The 23,278-nt window shown below is 36.6% G+C and overlaps 1 protein-coding gene across 2 annotated transcripts; it reads right to left on the bottom strand.

Moving 5' to 3' along the window:
• Positions 1 to 1,096: 1,096 nt before the first annotated feature.
• LOC306848866 (somatomedin-B and thrombospondin type-1 domain-containing protein-like) lies at positions 1,097 to 22,676 on the bottom strand. 2 transcript variants are annotated; one of them, XM_079383631.1, is made up of 5 exons: positions 22,299 to 22,676; positions 7,034 to 7,216; positions 5,441 to 5,531; positions 3,994 to 4,152; positions 1,097 to 2,704 (listed from the first exon to the last, which is right to left on the bottom strand). In XM_079383631.1, exons 1-5 carry the CDS (start codon positions 22,543 to 22,545, stop codon positions 2,599 to 2,601), a joined length of 786 nt encoding a protein of 261 aa, XP_079239757.1. In that variant the 5' UTR covers positions 22,546 to 22,676; the 3' UTR covers positions 1,097 to 2,598. The 2 variants fall into 2 exon arrangements, with proteins under 2 accessions (XP_079239757.1, XP_079239756.1); XM_079383630.1 differs by having other exon boundaries at positions 1,104 to 2,704; positions 7,034 to 7,219.
• Positions 22,677 to 23,278: the final 602 nt, after the last annotated feature.

Below are 23,278 nucleotides of genomic sequence, written 5' to 3'. Positions count from 1 at the left end.
CATGAAAAATTCTCGTAATTCTGAGATAATTAACTCGTTAATTCAGAAAAACAGAGTAGATTTTTTTTCCTCAAGTGAATGCAATACGCTTCCGTACATAAGTGTGTTGCCAGGTTTAACAAATAAAAAAGCTCTGCATCGTGCCTAACAACGCCCCTAGCTGTTATACATTCACTGTAAACCATGACACTGCACTTACAAATTGCATATACAGGTACATCTCAAAAAATTAGAATATCATGAAAAAGGTCAATATTTTGTGTCACTCATTTCAGAAAGTGAAACCGATATATTATATAGATTCATTACACATAGAGGGAAATATTTCAATCCTTTATTTCTTGAAATTTTGATGATTACGGCTTACAGATAATGAAAACCCAAAATTCAGTGTCTCAGAATATTACATAAGATCAATAAAAAAAGGATATTTTAAACAGAAATGTCAGGCTTCTGAAAAGTTTTCTATGCACTTTTTTCCAACCAAGATGGCGCCGCTGATGGCAGCTATTGTGCGTTGCTCTTCAGTGTTTGTACTGTTTTTGTTTGTTTTTCCTATTTTTTGTTTTTCAAATATGATCAGTTTTACCATGGATGACCTGCTGAACATTCGGCAGAACACACCACAAAATCTTTTACCAGATTTTGACTTTTCGGACGTTTTGCTTGACATTGTAGTTGGTGGAGCCGTAGCTCTGGTCAAACGCTACAGGAGGCGCAGGCGGGGGAAGAGAGCCGGAGCATATGTTTGAGCATATATTTATATATATATAAAATCAGAAATGTTTGTTGAGCAGTAAATCAGTATATTAGAATGATTTCTGAAGATCATGTGACACTGAAGACTGGAGTAATGATGCTGAAAATACAGCTGCAGATCACAGAAATAAATTGAATTTAAAAATGTATTCAAATTTTACAATATTACTGTTTTTGCTGTATTTTGGATCAAAAACATAAAAATATGCTATTAAACGGTAGTGTGTGTGTGTATATACAAACCTAAAAATACATTAAGATATCCCTACCATGACATTTTTATAGTTTACTAAAACTAAATGAGCATATTTTTAGTTGCAGTAAAAAGTAACGTGGTACATTATATAATTACGTTATTTTAATCAGTATGTTCAAAACACTATATAGTACATATATAGGTAAAAATATACATTTAAGATATTCATACATTGGCATTTTTATTAGAAAAATTCTTTTTTTGTTTTTACAAAAGAACTGAAGCAGAAGTCTATAGTAGAAGTGTAAAGCAGAGCAGAAAGTACTGGTTAGAGTAACTGTGTCGGTTGTTCATTCAGACACATTCCATCCTACAAACATCAACACATGATTACCTGAATCTTAAGTATACTGTACTTAGCATGCTGCTGAGCAAGCATGCAAAAAATGCCACAAAATATATGTAGTGAGCATAGTATGTGTGCAGACGGGTGCATGTAAACAAGACGAGCCCTTTGATCTGTAATGAGCACATGCACGCTAAATACCCGCTACGGCTCAGTGACGCCACTGAAGGCATGGGGTGAGCATCACAATCACACTGAAATGTTAATTAGGACACTGAAAAAGCAAGCAATGAAAGAAAATTAACTGAGACGAATGAGTGTTTAATGTGTGATGGGAATACGAATAACATCGCAAATAACAAAAGGCAAAAAATCATACAAAAGCATCAATAAAACTATTGAAATATTACTTAAAGACAAAAATACAATGAAATTGCAATCTAGAAAGTATTAATTTGGTGCAGTCCTGATGTTATACTATATGTGTGCGTGAAAGTCATTATATATTAGAGTCAGAGATGCTGTAATAATAAATAAATTGGACATTTATTTTAATAAAATAAATTGTATTTTATGGAAAGGCAATTTCTGCAGAGACAAGCAGCAATGAGAAATGTTTTATAAGGTGATGAACAAATACGTCATCAGTTGTGGTTCACGACCACAATTTAGGGCACTTTGCTTTTATACCAAATGCAAACACAGGAAACGTATCCCATTTTCAAGATTAATCGAGTGCGTTTTGAATACAGCTTTCAATCAAAATGAACGCTGATGTCAAAGCAACTTTGGTCAACGTGTGAAAGTGGCGTTCATGTAATGTTTTGCACAGATCAGGACACTTGAAAATGAACAAAGAAGGGATTTTCTCCAGAAAGCTAAATACTACCAAATAGAAACATTCATATGCATTAGCCTGTCTTTCAGAGACTCATGCATTAACGAGTTTTGCATTCAAAACACACGCAACATGTGCAAACACACACACACTGACACACAGAAGTACATTCAAACATATATAAATACAGTACGTATGAATCAGAAGAGAGACGAGAGTAGAAAAACAGCACAGAGTGAAATCTATAAGGCATCAGAAACGGGTGCAGGTGCATTTTGGAGGTAGACAGCAGAGCTTCAGAAGAACAGGGTTGTGTTTGGTTTGGTGGAGGCACAGGAAGGTGACAGATTGCTTAACTTTTTTGATGGAGAGAATTTGGCTTCAGATGTAGGAGGCTCTCCTGTGGAATAATTTTAAGCAACCATGTCCCTCGAAATGAGCTTGAAAGTGTGTTTTGGTTCAGACGAAAATCATGGAGTAAGACGGACACCGGCAGTCCTCAGAGAACGACTCTCGGACCCACGACCCAGAGCAACCCGGAGCTGACGTGGCGGACCAGAAGGTTCTGGAGGAAGAGAAATGATGTCAAAAACCTCAAATTCAGGAGCTAAATTCTAAAAAAGTGCAGCATGAACTTCATCTCCAGAGACTGTCTGATAGTCACTTCATTAATATTTTACGGTTTAATTTGAGAAAAACTATCGTCATTTCATAAACACACAGAAGCTCAAAAGGTCTTCACAGCAACCTGTCAAAATAAAAATTTAGGTTAAAAATAAAATCAAAACCTTACTTTTTTAAGGAATAATCACACCATGTTTTAATTTTAACAGTAAATCTGTTGTGCAGCATTTTGTTTGCAAAAAACTTAAAATATATAAAAATAAACAAATAGAGAAAGAGTTTGCTCAATTTTAATTTGATTAAAATGTAAAAGATAAATTAATGTTTTATGCCTTCATTTAATTACCAGAAAAATAAAAAACTTTCATAGGCCCTAATATTGAAAACAAATTAATGAATTTAGTTGTTTTTATGAATTAATTACACATGCTTTTGATTATTAAAATGTAATTAAACCAGAAAAATGTAAATGGAGAACACAGAATTTGGTCAAACAAATAAATAATAATAATAAAAATGAAAATGGAATCCAGCAAAATTTAAACAGAAAACAGAATTTCAGTCAAATTTGAGGAAGAAATAAAATAGATTTCATAGGGACTTAATTAAATATTTGTTAAACTTGTAATAAATTGCTGTTAAATTGTACATTTATATTAATTTAACCATTAAAACAGAGTCTAGAAAAACTAAACAAAAAATATGGAACCCAGAAAAAAATTAAGCTGAATTTGATGGGGGGGGGGGGGGGGGGGGGGGGGCAAATTTCATAGGGATTTAAAAATGAATTTTTGGTTAAACTTATAGTAAACAGCTGTTAAATTGTATAAGTTTCATGATTTCAATTAATTAGGCATGCTTTTTAATTAATAACATTTAATTTAAACTTTAAAAAAACAGTATAGAGAATTTAAACAGAATAAAATGGGGAATTATTTGGGGAAATAATAAGGCCCCTCCATACCGTAATAAGCACCCACACTATTTTCACTGTGACTGGAGTCCAGACCATTTTCTAATGCACTGTTTATTTTAAATAGAGCTTGTCCCAAAATTAAGCAGTCTGTTGTTTTTTGTTTCGTTTTTTTTTAAACGCCAATAAATTGATTAAACAGCTTACCTTTGGGGATTTAAGACAAGTTGGAGGTTATCCTAACTGTAAGAGGTTATTTATGAAGAATTGCATTGTTAGGAATGTTTTGTAAGTTTTCGCGTGTGCATGACACCTACCTGATGTTCTGCAGCCCGTCGCCACGGCAGCGGTTATCGGTCGCCATGGCGTCGCTCTGACATTCGACACATACGGATCGTTCACGAACCAAGCCGGCGCTCCACGGTTTCACCTTACACGCAGCACTCGCCTGCTTCACACGCATCTGCACACAGTAACTGCAGACAGACAGACAGATTTCAGACCAAAATATCATTTGCAGACTAAATTTAAAGCATTGTTCACTGAAAATCTTGCAAACTCGTGATGTGAGCAAAGATGCACACTGTATGAAGCCTGTCTGATGATGAATGAACACTGAATTGTGTTTTACTTGCACTAGGACTTTCTGCAGGCTGTATAAAGTTAAAGATCAGTCTTCCCACGCTGGATTTCATTAGTTTGATGTGTTATGCCTGTGTGGCGTCCTTTCCTCCTCCGGGGTCTGCATGTCGTTCTGGTCTCTCACGCACACACACATCCATCACGCTGAAACTAATGAAAGGTTTGCTCTGGGATATCCTGTGTGTGTGGCTTGGAAGGATCCTCACATAGTTGTTTAAACGCAGTTCATTTAACTCATTATCTGATGCTGATCACACACGTCCAGTTCATTCTCACACACACAATCTGATTTCCTGGCCTCAGGCAGGTGTTACTAGGGGTTTAAGAAGGGATATAAGGATGGGTTTGTAAAATCATTTAAATTAAGTAAGTCGTGGATTTTGTTGAACTCCCAGTTTTATGGCTGTTAGTATGAATGTGTTATCTATAAGCTAGTGTGCTTAAAACAAAAGACAAAATTCACATTTAGAAAGACTAAATGTTGAATGCATATTCTCTCTCATCCACCAATAGGAAACAAACATTTTGATGACATCACTCTGCACTTCAGCTTCTCATCAGGTTTTCTGTCCAATCAAACGCTTTCTGAAATCTGAAGCGTCTACACTTTAGAAAGCCATTTGTTCGCACGTTTACTATTTTCTATACAGTGAATGGCATATATAGTGAATACGGAGTGAATAAGACAGTGACTTGATGTTTGAATGTACACAATATAATATAGTGGAAATATAATAGGAACACAGCGTACAAGCTGTATAGACTTCTTTTAAGGAGCTTCATTCCATTCATTTTCATTGGGCACACTTGTCTGTCCCATGGTGGAAACAATCTTCTGTAAGCATATTTTTGGATTATGTTGAGTCTAAACACTGATACCGACCCCATATCAGGCCTACTTGACTGAAACTATGATTAAAGATCATTTCATTAATCCTAATAAACAGCTTCATATTCATCTTGTTCCCATTGTTCCGTAAATCTAGACAATACTTGTTATTTAGACTCCCGTCGCAACCTTTTGCTAGAAGACAGGAAGGTCTTGGATCACAGTAATGTGTTTATATTATCTGTTAATGTAGCAGTTTGCAGCTGCTTTCTAGAACATCCCGCCGCTCTCACCTCTTCTTTTCCTCCTTCATCAGCATGTGCGGCCGTCTCCAAGGGTCCTTAAAGTTCCGCTTGAATGAGTCAGGCAGGATTTTGGCCACCTCTGAAGAGGAGGAAGAGATCAAGATAATGAAAGAGAGCAAATTAAACTCCTCCAGAGACGAAACGCAGCACCAGAGCACAAAGCAAACACACACAAACCCCACAGTCACACAGCAGTGTGCTTCATGCTTCACTTCAGAACAGTTTTTAAACCTGCATACAGTATTTCTCATTCTTGTACTAAACAGTAGTTTTTTTTATAGAGGCCTGATTCCACCACTGAATAAAAACAAAAACAAAAAGATAATTGGGACTTTATCTCACAATGCTTTGGGACTTTTTTTCTTCCACTTATGAGAGATATAAAATCAGAATTGCAAGTTAAAAAGTCCAAAAAAGACTAATATTTTTTATATCTTACAGTTCTGACTTCCTAACTCGCAATTACTGTACGTGTATATAAGATATAAACTTGCAATTCTGAGAAAAAGTCACAGTTGTGAGATATAAACTTGTTTAAACTCATTTATTTCTCAGAATTGCATGTTTAAATCTCGCAATTCTGACTTTGTAACTCACAACTGCGTTTATATTTATTTATTTATCAATCAATCAGTGCCAGAAATGGGCTTCCAGAGTTTTTATAAGCTCATATTTGAGAGACACACTTATGGCACATTTGCTTATGGTACAATGCAATGCTATTATAACATGATCTGCAAAGACATGAATAATGGTACCTAAAATACAATGATGTTGGGGAAAAAACAATGGACATGTTGTATCAACTAACAAGAATTATTTGCAGTCTTTTGTGTGTGGTCAAATGTCTTACTATGAGATCTCGGCTAAAATGATAACAGTGCAGCTCACAGCTGTGCTCAAACACAGAACAAGTAAAGTAAGTCTCTAAAGGTCTAAGGTGGAATGATTTACAATGCGATACTGATGTGGAAATTCACATGCACTGACATTAACTCCAAATCTATAAACACATTTTTCATTCCCTCTTTATCTCACCCTGGATCTCACACACACACACACACATACTAAAAACCAAGTGAGCTTCCTACACAGACAGCATTTTAAGAGATTATATGCATGCTGCCAATGCAAAGGCCTTTTCTAAAAATTAGGTGGTATCATTTTTTTCTTCTTTTAAGATAAGCCAATTTTTTAAGCAGCATTGCACAGCATGCATTCTTCATGGAGAAGCCAATCCCAGTGTAAATCTTGCAAAATCTTTCATAAATTATTTCTGCATGAGTGTTTCTAATACAGCAGTTGAGGATGTGATGGCAAATTTGAATTCTTTTTTTTTCTTCTTTGGGAAAGTCATAGAAATACCATTGTGGGTTTTTTTCTTTTGCTATTGGAGCACACTTGAAAAATATATATATATACATTTGTTGTCCTTTCCATTCGCCATTTACCCAACTATGATGACTTCTGTTTCTGGGAAACCCGGATGTGTGAAAAAAGTCCATTGCAGTTAGGATGCTGCCTTAGAAGTGTGCTGCCTATGTAGACAGCAAGATTTAACAGAGCTAGTATGTATATTACCTTTAGCTGCACTGCAGGACTCCGTGTGCGCAAGACACCCCCGGCGCTGTTTGAGGTCGGGACAGGGCGTGCCTCCGTTGCGTGGGGGCGTGGCTACCTGTCGGCTCCGCTCTGTAGTCCCCGCCCCACAGACGGACGAACACGGAGACCAGGGGCCCCACTGCCGGACCTCACAGTCTATAGCTGCTGAGAGGAAAACAAGAGACAGGAGCAAATGCTTTCTTTAATTCAAACATAAGAATCATTCACATGCATTAAATTATCATCAGTAAAGGGAGCAATTTAAGACTTTAAACCTTTAAAACTCTGTAAATCTGGGTTTTACTGCTGTTTACAAGCCTGTCTGACCCTCAGAGCAGTAAATTCTGCTTTTTGCAGATTTATTGGTATAAAGATATACATAAATTTAAAGAAACACTGATTCAAACACACACACACACACACACAAATAATTATCATGCATTCAGTTATCAGGAGTTAAACAAGCACATAAAAAGCAGTAATATTAAAGTACATTCATACCGAAAAATAAATGCTTTAGCTGAACAAGAAAATAAACCAACAGTCATCAATCTTTTTTGAGTTATTATGAAAACTTCTAATTAAACTGTTCGACCAACAAGGGACTTCGAGTTCAAGGGACTTAATTTGTCACAAATTTTTAAGATGATTGCTCATAAAAATTAAGTTGTTTCAACTAGTTTCAATGTCATTCACTCATAAATGGAACTGTGGCTCTGGAACCAATTAATCTGATTTATTTCAGTTCAAATTAACAGCTAGCATAGCATACTAAACTCATTTAGCATGTCAATTTAAAGTTAGCAGTTAAAATGGGTACTGCAGTTTTCCTGCCCCTCCTCCTCAAGACTTGATCCTCATGCGGGTTGCCAGATTGAGGACACGAAACAAGAGCAACACATGCAGTTGACAATGGGAGGTGACGGGCCTTATACTGTAAATTGATGAGTTGATTTAATATGTTATGCGCTTTAATATGCCTATGAACATGGAGATTTTTAGAGGAATACCATGGCTTTTTAGGTCAGTTCTTTTACAAGCCTCCATGGCTGCAATACACTGTGTTTTCTGGCAACCCAGGGTGTTGAAATACTATTGGGCAAATTGGCAGTGAGCGGAGTCACACAGACCAAAACAAAAACAGACATTCCACCATGAAATGCACATTTCAAAGTAGAATAGCACTGTTTTTCAGACAAACAAGTATGTAAACATACTGTAGCATGTTTCCTTGACATCTGAAAACATATGCCATTTTTATTCTTTAGTACAGTCAAAAATGACACCTATAAAGAACAAGTAAGAGCTCTATTCTTCAGCATAATGATACTAGTGGTCAACTGTTATTGTTTTTTTTGACAGCCGATGCCGATATCTTGGAAAGCCGGGGTGGCCGATGGCCGATATAAAGCTGATATAATTTTATATATATATATATATATATATATATATATATATATATATATATATATATTATATTTATGTGTTAAACATACTTATACTTTAGATGACAAAGTATTTTTCACAAATAAATATTTAATAAAAATATAATTCAAAAGGAAGTAAACACTGTAATTTGGGCATTTGGAATCATATTTTTCATAAATCATAAATAAAGCCAAGGTAATACTCATTTTACATACAGCACACAGTGAAAATGACATGAATATGACAGTGGGAAAATGCATAAAGCGCAGCATAATTTAAAATCACGAGTTTAAAGTTTTTCGATCGCGCATATGCCAATACCACGCATATACGAATATTTGAAAAATGCCAAATATCGGCCGATATATCGGTCTTGGCAATATATCGGTCGACCACTAAATGATACCTACAAAAACTTCAACATAATACTCTTGTAAATGTCAAACATGACAGCAGTAAACACTTATTAATAATAAATAAAGAAATAAATAACACTTAATTTCAACATTCCTTTCTCTTCAAAATGCAAAACATGTTTGGAACCAGAAATCCATTGCCTAGTTTCCAAAGTCATAAAGACAATTTCATTAAGTTATTATTTCAGTTTGAATTACACAAAATATTAAGTTTGATCAACATTATTATAAGTTATAATTTTTATTTTGTAACGATGCATTTAATGAAGTTGTGGTAACAGATCCCCTGAATGTGTGTTTACAGTGCAGGTGAAGAATACATGAACGCAGATCACGTTAGAGTTTGCAATCACGCAGCTGTGTGCTGTGACATCATACACACCCTCAAACTACACACAGAGAAGAAAGCAAACGCCGCTGAGTCTGGATCTCAATAACACAGCTGCTCTCTCATGTGGGCTTCAGAGGAACCGAGGTCCCCGACAGTTTCACGTGGGCTACACGCTCCAAAATGTTTGTAAACTCAGCTAGTGATTTCTGTGGCGCATCCTAAAGTGTCTGAGTGTTTGTGATCCTGTATTCAAGAGAACGAGTAAACATTTAGGGTCTTTGATTTACTCAGTACTGCTTTTACACGTCAAGTTAAACTTCTACACCAAGTTAAAGCTCTCAAAGCAGCTTTTCACTTACTACAAGTTAAATGTCTTGGTTATCTGTCAGCTTCTCAATAAGGAAATTTCACAAAATATGTTTTTTGTTTGGTTTGTTTATTCAGAAAGAATGTGTTTTGCACAAAGCTAAATTTGGGATAAAATGTTTTCCAAGGCATAAATAAAAATGTAGTGCCTTTTATAAGAAAATACTATTTGTCTTTTTACTTCAAAATTTCACGTTTAATTCAATGTGTTACTTGCCGTTTCTTTGTAATTGTTTGTAAAATTTATTAGAAATTAGTAGGGATCCCCCGATCGATCGGCATCGGCCGATAATCACATTTTATGACTCGATCTGTACTCACTACACTTGGCCGATCTCACGAACCGATCGCAATTTGATGACGTCAACGCGTGAGGATGTGCATGATGCGTGGGGATATAAATGATATGGCGCCGCAGTCATGTCATCGACGGTGTGGAAATGCTATGACGTTTCGAGAAAATTCACTATTTGTCGTGTATGTTTTGCGTGATGATATGATGAATGGATGGTTCATTTTTAACAGCAGATTAAGTGGCATTAGAGCTGATCTGCGCATCACTGCATACGTCTGTGGCTCGTTACGTCTCCGCAGTAACCGGAGCTGATCGCGGCCACTCTAAGTCAGTGCTTGTGTTTATACCAGCCATCCGCGGCATGTTTCTGAAGCGGCTCTCCGCGCTGCTTGGCTGAAAATAGTCTTTTGTGAGTTGGCACATGGAGGACGGAACAAGACCTCGTCGGAGCCGTAAGGGGTAACGGTAACATAATACGCTGATCGTGGGTTGCTTTTAAATGAACATTTATTTATAAGACAAAATATCTTCTTTGGCCATATTAGCCTACTCAATAGCATTAACACAGGCTTTACTCCTCTCAAACTTTATCTGGAATGTCACCGTTTCTGTCACTGCAACTTCCCGATCAGGCGAACACACACACACACACAAATGAAATCATCTGCCTGATGAAAAAAAAATATTTTTTTAAATGTAGTTAATATTTGCATCATTATGATTTATTTTATCCACCTGCGACCCATCCGCATATAATCAGAATGCATGTTTTTATTACCCGACCCACGGATTATCCGCAGCGCCCGTTGATAACCGTGATCGAACTACTCCGTTTTGTTCTTTCAGTAGTTTAAATGTTTTAGTTCTTTTTTCCTCTTCAGTCTTATATTGGACAGCATTAAACCTTATGAGTTACATCAGACTTCTCCATGTTGGAGTTTAATTGTTTCTATTTATTTTGTCCAATGTTAAATTAAACCTAATGAGTTGCATCAAACTACTCCAACTAGTTCAAATTTTAGGAGCATTAATTTTGTCCTGCTCAGATTTGTATTGGACAATGTTTAAGTTACATCAGATTCTCAGTTTTAGGAGATTAAATGTTTATTTTGTCCTCCACAGTTTACTATTGGATAATGTTTAAATAAACCGTGTGGGTTGCATCAGACTGCTCCATTTTGTTTGTATTTATTTTTGTCTTATATTAACTGTCCTGATATACATAATGTTATGCATAAACCCCATTTAAAGGCATATTAAAATGTTAAAATGTTCACTGTATAAGGAATCATTTTTGTGATTATTTATATAACATTATTACATATGTTATGAAGCATCAGGCTCGACATTGGTATCGGCCGATCACCATGACAAGAAATCGGTACTCTGTATCGGCTGCAAAAATCCTGATTGGAGCATCCCTAGAAATGAGTGAAACATTGTTATTAAGGAAATCCTATACCAGTTTTTTCAGTGTATCATTAATCCAGCTAAATGGGGTGTTGTTAGACTGAATAAACACATCATGCATACAACACTGGCTACTGAACAGCATGTTCCCAATATGCATGGTGTAGCCTAATGCATTTGGTTGAATGTGTTTGTGGTGTAATTTGACATTCTACTTGAGCTTTAGAGTAGATGTTTAGGATTAACCCCCTGTATGTGTAACATATGCTCACGTTATCCACCAGAACATGCAAACCACACGAACACAGCTGGCGTGCACACATGCAATCAGGTACTGTACGTGTGCATGCACACGTCTCTCACACACACACCGATCTCACAGCACATGCAGACTGCAGCTGGAAACTGCATCAAAGCACCGATGCATGAAATACTGCACCAATATTAAACAAAACTAAAGTGCACACATATGCTACACTCAAAGAGCAAATAAAACTAAGATAAGCTCAAAACAACTCAAATTCACAATTATAATTAACCAATGTGTTTGATCTGGACTGCTGTTTACAGACCTGTTTGACCCTCAGAGCAGTAAATTCTGGTTTTTACACTGCTGTTGCAAGTATGCAAATGGATTTAAAGAAATATAGATTTAAAATAGAACCTAAAGCCAATTTAAAGTTGTATGACCAATCCCTGCCTTTTGTCTTGTTTTTCACTACAAATATCTAAACATTCTTAAATCAAGATACATTAACTTGAGGTGCAAAATGACCAGAAATGGTCAGAAAACAAGACAGGAAAAAAATTCATATCAAAATTAAGCAAATGTATGCATAAAACAAGAAAAAAATATCTGACAATGAGGTCTGAAAATAATCTATTCTCTTTAAGTTTATTATTCTAATGCTACTGGCAGACATTTTTTCCTTGTTTTAAGCATAAACTCTGTTCCTGTTAACTTTTTTCTTTTTTTAGAAAAAACAAGACTTAATCTCAAGTCGTTACCTTGATTTAGGAGTGTTTAGAAATTTATACTGAAAAAGAAGCCAAAAATACTAAGTAAAAACCCAATTTTTTTGCAGTGCACAGACTTAAAACCACATATAACCTGTACGACAATGCATGTAAAATCTTCAAGTGCACATCCCAAAATCTATAACTGAATCATATTATATAATTATGTTGATTATATGGATCCTTTTTTCCAACCTGTTTTATGGCCTAGATGGGACATTTTACAAAGCAAAGGTTTGACAAAGCAAAACTGAAACCATGCTGAAGTAGCTAGCGTACATGCATCCCTGGTTGGGAATCACCGCTTTATTTCATTCATGTCGTTCTCTCTGTGACCTCACGGCTCGTTCGTTCTCATTCTTCTATTCTTCCACACCAGAGTGACACATCTCAACAATGAACGCAAACACACAACACACACCTCCATACAAAGGCCCTGTCAAATTCCCCACATTCCCCTGCATTAGTTCAGCAGATATGCCTTGCGTCCCATTCCCAGACAACCCTTCCCTCGCTCGCACCGTCACCGGTGGTCCAAAGCGCCCGACAGCATTGTAATCTTACTCACGCACTCCGGGGTCACCAAAGGTCACAAGCATTCTGATCAGGTGACCTGCTTACCAACAATGTCTTAATTGTAGTATTATGTATGTGTAAATCTGGATTGAGTCAGACACGGTTCCTTCTTTAAAAAAATGTTCATGACATTCAGTTCCATTAATGGGTCTTGAACTTCTGCATTCTTCAGTCATCATACTAAAACACTTCGTGAATCTATTAGATCTAAAGCACATGCGAGTTTGCTGAAATGAAACAAATAATCTAACTGTTGCAACATTGTTATTGACTGCACACAACAAACATGATGAGTGAATTATGAACTAATGATGTGTTGTTCGTAGTGCTGTCAAATGATTAATCGCATCCAAAATTAAAATTGTTTACATAATGTGTATACTGTGTATATTCATTATGTATATATAAATACAAACAAGACATACATGTATATATTTAAGAAAAATATGTTATGTTTATATATTAAATATGATAAAAAAATATAAGAATATAAATGTATATACACGTAAATATTTTCAAAATATATACTGTATGTATTTTTATATGCATAATAAATACACACAGTACACATACATTATGTAAACAAAAACTTTTTATTTTGCTTGTGATTAATCGTTTGACAGCACTAGTTGTTCGTGATTTGGCTCCATGAAAGCCATTTTTCTTTTACTTATTTATTTTTTTGGTGAATTAATGCAAGACCGAATAACAGGCCAATTCTTTTCGCCACATGCACTCCATACGTCTGAATGTTGTGTGTGCGTGTGACCAATGTGATGACATTTTCCCACGGCTACCGATTGTTCATAAACACATACAAGACATCGTTATACATGTTCACTGTAATTATGCAACTATAAATGTTGGATAATGCTGTTTTGGATGTTATAATTTATTTTTATATGGTGCACAGTGTTTCATTTTGATTGTGATTTGTTTGGAATGGTTTGTGTTTTGGATAGTTCAATATAAATAAAGCATTCAGTGTAAGATGTTTTTACATAGTTTAATAAAGTTTTTATACTAAACAATGTAAATTTGAGATTATAAGTATATACATATCAATCGTAGATCAAACCAATTATATTTGGCTGAATTATAAAAGCCAGAAGTGGTATTAAATGAAGAGTCATTTGGGAGTCGAAAGAGTCGCTTCTTATTGTTTAACTGAGCCAAATCGTTTGACTCGCTAAAAAAAGCCAAAATTCCCATTACTATGATGAAATAATGACTCTTTGGTAGAGCCCTGCATTTCGGCCCGGGCCTGACGGGCTCTACTCTTTGGTTCTTTTTAACGAATCAGTGTAAAATAATGAAGTACTAAAAGAATCCTCCAGAATCATTAATGAACCAGAACCCATTAAACTGAACCTGAATTCTGTCAAAATTGTGGAGGAAAAGAATACAGAAATCTCTAGAATATTTCATTGCCACACAAAAGTCTATAATCCATAATAACACTTCAAAAGTCCATCTCCTGTTGTCTCTCACATCAGAATCCACCCACATATTTGTTTAGAGCGGTTTTGGACTGGATATTGTGCCTAAACTGCATGTGCATATTTCTCTCCTAATTAGACCAGACCCCTTTTTCATTGCAGAACGCAATATTATGGACTCATATTTTAGCAGGACGGATTGGTTTGAAATGAAAAACATCTTTATGATGGATTTGTTTCTTTTGGCTTCTCCAGATGTTAACTGATGGACTGGAGTGGTGTGGATTGTGTTTTTATCAGCTGTTTGGACTGACGGCACCCATTCACTGCAGAGCATCCATTGCTGAGCAAGTGATGTGATGCTACATTTCTCCAAATCTTCATTTTTGGGTGAACTACTCCTTTTGGATCATTTTAAAGAGCCAAAACAATTCACCTCCTCACACATTCTCAGATGGAGCAGCTCTTCTGAGTCTTAATTAACGTTAGACCCATCAGGAGATTAATGTAGGAGGACAGAGAGGAACATGTGGTTTTCCTCAAGACCAACACATTCATGAAGTGTGCGTGTGTCAGGTAACACACATGTGCACCAGTCTGTTCCTGTTCAGTGTTTATGCATGCTTTTATTCGCTCTCACAGCACTCAGGTGTTTATGAGAGCCACCAAACTTATAGCAGATATTCCTCAGCATTCCTCCACTGTCAGGAATCTGTCACAGAGACAATAAAGCTCCGTCCTGAGAGACATCAAACAGACTCACGTCAACACACTAACCTCACAGCAAAGACAGAGTCATGTAAAAGGCATCTTTCACCATCCATCAGAGTAAGATCAGTCTTCAAAACCAACTGAACAAACGCTAATATTCTTCAAAATGCTTGCAGAATGAAAGTCTCTTAAGGGTTATGAAGTGAAGCATAAAAAACATCTTAAGCACTTTAAAGGTGTCAACTTGTTTTGACTTTGATTGGATCTTCAGAGTTGTGATCTACTTCATGCAGATCTGCTCACCTCCATTAGCTGCATTATTGGCGCTGTGTGTTTAACATGTCATGCACTCACGGTTAGACTGTATTCACGTTTAACATCTACAGCATCTGGTCCGGTGACTGTATGACTGGGATTTTGGCTAAAATGCTTATATACTTTATAAAGATGTTGCCTGAATCTAGTGGTGTGTGGTATGACCTAAATCTTATATCAAGGAACAATCCTTTGAAGTTAAAATTAAATATTAGATTTTTTTTTAGAATATATGCTATATTTTAAGTTTACAAATATGTATTACATTTTTTTAAATACATTAACTATTTTTTATATAATATACATTTTATAATTGTATATTTTATACATAAAACACAGCCTATATAATGTTTGATATTTAACCCAAATATAACCTTGAACTAGTGCCTATTTTTCAATAATCCAGTCAAATACTTTTAAATATTAATTATTATATATTATTATTATTATTGCTACTACTACTACTACTACTATTATTATTTACTTATTTAATTTTTATTTATTTTATTTAGCCATTTATTTATTTATGATTGACTCAAACCAAAAATGCTTATATTTATACAAGATATTTATAGCAAATGCATGAAAAGTCTGACATCAATGCTTCACATTGCTCAGTGTAAATGTTATAGCTCTGTAATGGTTAAAACAGTTCAACTGTTGAGCAATATATAACCCTCTAGTTTACAGTCATACTGCTACAGTAATATAGTTCATTTGTGATCCAGACTGTAACCGTAAATGACCCACAGCCTTGAACAACATCATCTTAAATCAGATAACAGCCAAGACTGGGAACAATTACTGGGAACATCAAGAGCAAGATTAAACCTGCTCCAGGGTACGAGAGAGAGAGTGAAAGAAATGGGATTCTGCTCCATTCCACTCCATGCTGATTCTGTTCTTCCCTCCATTTCTGCACTTGATTAAAACTGGGTGTTTGTTTACTCCATGTTGCTGATGTGACATCCTTCTTCATGAAATGAGCAATATATCCTGAATATTCACAATACATTAGTAATGACAGAGATGTTTTATTAGCCTCTGATTTAAGGTCCATAGCGAAAATGGTGTTAGATTTGGTACAGTATATTTGATTTGGTACAGTTCAAACTGTCCATTTTAGTAAATCAATTAAAAAAAAGTTATTGTAAGACTCTGCAATGCATGGATTTTTTTTGTAATGTTAAATTATAAAATTTGAGAAATTTTTGATCCTTCAAACTATTGTGAATATGAGCTTGATCTCTGAAGGGTTTATGAGCACTGACCAGCCACTGACGTCCTGGTGCTTGCATCGCCAAAAATGAAGATGTTATTTTTATTATTTAACAAACCGCATATTTGAAGTCCAAACAAGTACATTTTTGCCTAAAAAACTCTTAAAACTACATTCCGTGACACAAAACAGTATTATTTTTTAAATGATAGTTTCCTTGGTTTCCACCATGACACTCACTGTGAGAAATACAGTAACTTCGGCAGGCAGAGTGGCACAAACGGTGAACCGGCTGAGGAATCTGTTGGACTCTATCACACTCTTATCAGCCAGTCAGGTTCAAGGACCAAAAAAATGATCTGACATTAATAAAAAAACATTTTTTACTCTTACTACACTGCCCAAAAAAATTCAAGGAACACGTTTTAGGCCCCATCCACACGGAGACGAGTTTAGCTGTATACGCATACATTTTGTATCGTATAGGCGTTTCGTCCAGACGGATCCGGCGTTTTGGGAGCGTGAACCCGATATTTTTTTAAACTGGGTCCCAGAGTGGATAAATCTGGAAATGACACCCTTGCGTTTTTGTGTGTACAGCGAATCCGTATATTTTCTGAAACAATGATGTCATTAGCCCATGTCTCGCCCCTAGTCAGACACCGCTACGTCATGTAACAGCAACAAAAACATGACACTGAACGATTGTCTTTTTATTAACTAACATTAACAGATTAAAAAATGTATTGTTCCATGTCCGTTTGTATACCGCGTGCAAGGTTTATGCACATAGTCCAAGTCTTCTTCTCTGTTTTAGTGCATCTCTGTGGCAGAATTACAGCATCACATGCTGGTCTGGCATGTATACTACATCGTTTTGTGTTGGTTTCGTGTGTGGACGCAGCTATTTCTTGAGACGAGGGGAAAAAAGATTGGATCGGGAAAGCTCTGGCTTTGTGTGGACGTAGCCTAAATCAGAGTATAGGATCAAGTCAATTAAACTCCTGGGATATTGATCTGGTCAGTTAAGTAGCAGAGGGGGTTGTTAATCAGTTTCAGCTGCTTTGGTGTTAATTAAATTAACAACAGGTGCACTAGATGAGCAACAATGAGACAACCCCCAAAACAGGAATGGTTTTACAGGTGGAGGCCACTGACATTTTTTCCCCTGCTCATCTTTTCTCACTGTTTTTCACTAGTTTTGCATTTGGCTAGGGTCAGTGTCACTACTGGTAGCATGAGGCAATACCTAGACCCTACAGAGGTTGCACAGGTGGTCCAACTCCTCCAGGATGGCACATCAATATGTTCAATTGCCAGAAGGTTTGCTGTGTCTCCCAGCACAGTCTAAAGGGCATGGAGGAGATTCCAGGAGACAGGCAATTACTCTAGGAGAGCTGGACAGGGCCATAGAAGGTCCTTAACCTATCAGCAGGACTCCTTTGCTCCTGCTCCTGTGTGCAAGGAGGAACAGAATGAAAACTGCCAGAGCCCTACAAAATGACCTCCAGCAGGCCAAACAATCAGAAACAGACTTCATGAGGGTGGCCTGAGGGCCCCACATCCTCTAGTGGGCCCCGTGCTCACTGCCCGGCACCGTGGAGCTCGATTGGCATTTGCCATTGAACACCAGAATTGGCAGGTCCGCCACTGGTGCCCTGTGCTTTTCACAGATGAGAGCAGGTTCACCCTGAGCACATGTGACAGATTTGAAAGGGTCTGGAGACGCCGTGCAGAACGTTATGCTACCTGTAACATCGTTCAGCATGAACGGTTTTGGTGGTAGGTAAGTGATGGTCTGGGAAGACATATCCATGGAGGGACGCACAGACCTCTACAGGCTAGATAGTGACACCCTGACTGCCATTAGGTATGAAATCCTTGGACCCATTGTCAGACCCTACGCTGGTGCAGTGGGTCCTGGGTTCCTCCTGGTGCACGACAATGCCCAGCCTCATGTGGCGAGAGTATGCAGGCAGTTCTTGGAAGATAAAGGAATTGATACCATTGAATGGCCCCCACGCACTCCTTACCTTAATCCAATAGAAGACCTCTGGGACATTATGGCCACGTTCGCACAGCAGCAGAATACGGTTGTCAGTCCTGTATTTAAGACCTTAATACGGTTATGTTCACACACAGTTTGGTTATATACGGGTGTGACAGCCGCATTCTGTAACCGAACTCGCACATGTACCTGTAGCTCAAATAGTAGAGCATGGCACTAGCAACGCTAAGGTCATGGGTTCGATTCCCAGGGAAAGCAAGAGCTGATAAAAATGTAGAAACTGTAACTTGAATGCAATGTAAGTCGCTTTGGATAAAAGCGTCTGCTAAATGCATAAATGTAAATGTACATTTTCAGGACTCACAACTTTTTTTGTGTTCTGCGCGCATCCGCATGATTCAAATGCTCTGCTCTCCTCCCAAATTTAAAATCTGCCGTCGGTTAATGAAGATTTGATGATTTTTTCACGGCTTGATTGGACTCTTGTCGTGTCAGAAAGTGATAAGGCTTTCAGTTTTATGGATGGCGCCATCTTTGATTTTACTTTGGTCACTGTCGCTATGATTATTGGTGAGGAATAGGGGCTTGACTCCCATTCCACGTTCATACAGACAGTATTCTAAACTCAACTATAAGCTGCTGTGTGAACAGGACATCGAGACTCACACCTGCAAAGAAAATGCAGTTGTCAATCCCAAAAACTGACAGTGTGAACGTTGCCTATGTTTCGGTCCATCTGACACTGCCTGGTTGCACCTCAGACTGTCCGACGTATCAGGCATGCATACAAGCACATGGGGGCCATACAAACTACTGAGTACCACTTTGAGTTGCTGCAATGAAATTTCAGCAAAATGGACAAGCCTGCTGCATCATTTTTTCACTTTTATTTTCAGGGTGTCTTTGAATTCACCCCTCTGTAGGTTGATTTTAATTTCCATCAAAAGATGTGGCATCCTGTCATTCCTAACACATTACCCAGTCCAGTACGGATATCCAGAATGATATTTTTCACCATTGAGATCTGATACTTTTTCAATTTTTGAGCAGTGTATATTAGCATTATTTTAGAAAATATTCATATTGTTATTGTTCATTTAACAAAACTTCACTTTGAATCATTTTCGCATCAATGACTATGTGGTGGACTGATAATAGTTTAATAAAATCACAGTTTTAAGCCATTTCTGAGCAAATACAGAAATATCAAAATATCAAATATAAAAAAAAAATACTGCAATTGTTTAGCAATATCACTCAGGCCTAAAACACACCCAAACTCATAAATCTGTTTAAAGGTTTTGTTTTTTTGTTGGCAAATATTTTGCATATTTGTTTTCCTCAGCTATATATATCAAGTCTGCAGCTGAAACCCACACATATGGCAGTAATCATGGCTGAGGGAGTGTATGTGTCTGGATGAATCAGATCAAGCTGTTATTCAGAGACGTGAACAAACCAAAACCAACCAAATCCTTCCAGTCCAGCATTACTCATAATAAAAACGATCCGCATAGCGACGACGGCGACAAGCAATCACAAAGACAACAGCAAATCTGCCAACAATGTCCGGCTTGGACTAAGAATCATGAGTGAACTTTGAAGAACTGTTGACTTTATTTGAGAGATGTGTGAGCATTTTCAAAACTATTTTTATTATTTTATTTTTCATTATTAAACTCCTTTTGTTAAATGTTTTGCTTGTAAGCTCTTTTTGCATCTCTCTTTTCAATAAAATCACACTCGTTTTGATATGTTCTCATCTAATGACATTCAGACATTTATAAGTGTTTTCATGACAGTCACGCTCTGCTTTTAGAGGTTTTAACGTCTCAGTGACTGAGTTTAACAGCGTAAACAAAGACAGTTGAGCAACTCTGAACTCCTGAGGAGCTCAACAAACCTGGAAGACGCTCAAGACCTCCCTCAAGTCAAAACACAGATGAAAGCCCTCTTTACATCACGTCTTTGGCTTATATAGAGCAGCATGCTGGGATGTTTTATAGCTGCTGAGATGGGCTGATGGGATATACTGTTTATATACATACATAGGCTGTATTTGAAGCTGTTTCTGAGCTCTGTTGCTGTAGTTAAGGCAGGTAAGAGACATACAGACAGCAGATAATGACGGCTGTGATAATAACCCAACACACATACTTCACTCAGCATTCACTCAGAGACACCAGCTGTTTCTGAGCCTCTGATTTCTGTCAATACTCCAACAATCTCGTTCAGACGTGTCTGCTGAAAGACCTAATTTGAGACCACATTTTGAACAAATGATGGCAGAATTGAAATTTTAAGTTGAATTATCCAATAGCAACTTTAAAAAATTAAACTTCTGTCATCATATATTCACCCTCATGTTTAAAAAAAAATATCTGTAGAATGCAAAAGTAGATGCTCTTTTTTTTTTTTTTTTTTACAGCAAAAGCAAATGGTGACCATGACTTCTTCAAAAAGAACATAAAAGCATCATAACAGGTGTTCATATGACGTCTGCACTATATTTCCAAATTCCTGAAGTCATATGACGCTGTGTGTGAGGAACAGGCCCAAGTTTAAGATTTTATTCCCTGATAAATCCTGTTCAAATCGTAATACAATTAAGCAACAATAATTTTGTTTGAAAAAACACTTTCAGTAATAATGATTTAAAGGGACAGTTCACCCAAAAAATATAAATTCGGCAATATTTACTCGCCCTCATATTTCTCCAAACTTGTGTAACTTTCTTTCTTCTGTGTAACATGAAGAAACCCATTTAAGAATGTTTGTAACCAAAACAGTAACATTTTTCGTCTGTGTTACGGATGATGAGACTGTTTGGTTACCAACATTTTTCAAAATATCATTAAAAGACATTTAAAAAATCATTTGTTTTGTGCACTACATTCCAAATGACTTCCATTATATGGACAGAAAATACAATGGAAATCCATGGAAACTGACACTGAGGTTTGGAATCTTACCTTTATTTTAAGGTGTCCTTGTTATACATTTAAGTACTGAGTAATATATGACCCTGGAGCACAAAAGCAGTCTTAAGTCGCTGGGGTATATTTGTAGTAATAGCCAAAAATACACTGTATGGGTCAAAATGATACATTTTTCTTTTATGCCAAAAATCATTAGGATATTAAGTAAAGATCATGTTCCATGAAGATATTTTGTAAATTTCCTACCATAAATATAAAACTTAAATAATATGCATTGCTAAGAACTTCATTTGGACAACTTTAAAGGTGATTTTCTCAATATTTAGATTTTTTTGCACCCTCAGATTCCAGATTTTCAAATAGTTGTATCTCAGACAAATATTGTCCTATCCTAACAAACCATACATCAATGGAAAGATTATTTATTCAGCTCTCATATGATGCATCTCAATTTTTTTTTAAACATGACCCTTATGGCTGATTTTGTGATCCATGGTCACATATATTTATTAACTACATGTACTTATTATATGGTTAGGGTTAAGATTAAGGTTTGGCTTAGATGTACTTGCATATAATAACGCATAATTTATTTTTATTATAATCAGTAAGAACATGTATCGTGTAACAAAAGCACCAGATTAATTAGATGATATTCCTTATGATAAGACATGTCAAAAACTAAAAAAAAAAAAAAGTCAATCAGAGCGGCGTGACGTCACGCCAGCAGCGGCAGGTTAATGAAGTTGTCGCGCGGTTAATTAACGGACTCACCGGAGATGAGGCACGCGCTCTGATAATCGTCGCAGCAGTCGCCGCTCCTCCGGCAGTATGTGTCGCAGTAACACACGGTTCTCCTCGCGCTCCTCTCCACGCACTCGTTATTCCGTCCCGGGCAGCATCTCGGTGCCGGTCTGTCCGCGCATCCCGCCTCGCACGAGCCAAACGCGCACATCACGATCGCGATCACCGCACAAACGCGCGTTAAACCTGGCGTTTTCATCATCATCATCATCATCATCACGACGCCTCACAGACGTTCTTCGGGGTCGCTCTGATACAAAAGATGCCGCTTTAAAGAAGTTTCTCGCACTTTCAGACGCAGCGAAGGAGAGCGGCGCGTCCCGTCAGCAGCATCTCTGAACTTTATCTGAGGGCGCGCGGAGTGACGCTCACTGACGCACGCGCAATCACACCCTCAACACACCGCAGCTTTCAGTTTAACAAAACAATGATTCAATAACATACATTATTCTTAAATAAATAGCCTATAAGTGTGTATATAAACATATTTAGATTTCTATTAAACATTTTCATTCACACATACAGACACAAACATACATATATTTATGATGTGAGCTTTATAAAGTGATGAAATGTGCAGTATTTGATCAAATATATGATTAAAAAAATATGTTAATATAATATTATATATATGAGATACTATTTTTATGAAGTGATATGAGAATTGCATTATTTTGTCATTATTATTATTGATTTTTATAATTTATTGATCTTTATTATTAATTGATTTTACATTCAGCATCGCATGTTCATGTGCTGGATCATATATTACTACACCAGTGTTTTAAATTAATTATTATTATTAATGATTTCATTTGGTATTATTGAGAGGAAATATTTGCAGAATTTATTTGTAGGGATTGTTATTAACTTTATGATGCCATTTTTGAACAAAAACAAAAAATGTGTTGTCTAATAGCCTATTAATGTCTCATGTCAAATACTTAAAT

This window comes from Barbus barbus (assembly GCF_936440315.1).
Source record: "Barbus barbus genome assembly, chromosome: 29".
Classification (NCBI taxonomy): Eukaryota; Metazoa; Chordata; class Actinopteri; order Cypriniformes; family Cyprinidae; genus Barbus; species Barbus barbus.
The sequence above is the reverse complement of the archived record's forward strand: the minus strand, read 5'-3'. Positions and strand labels throughout refer to the sequence as shown.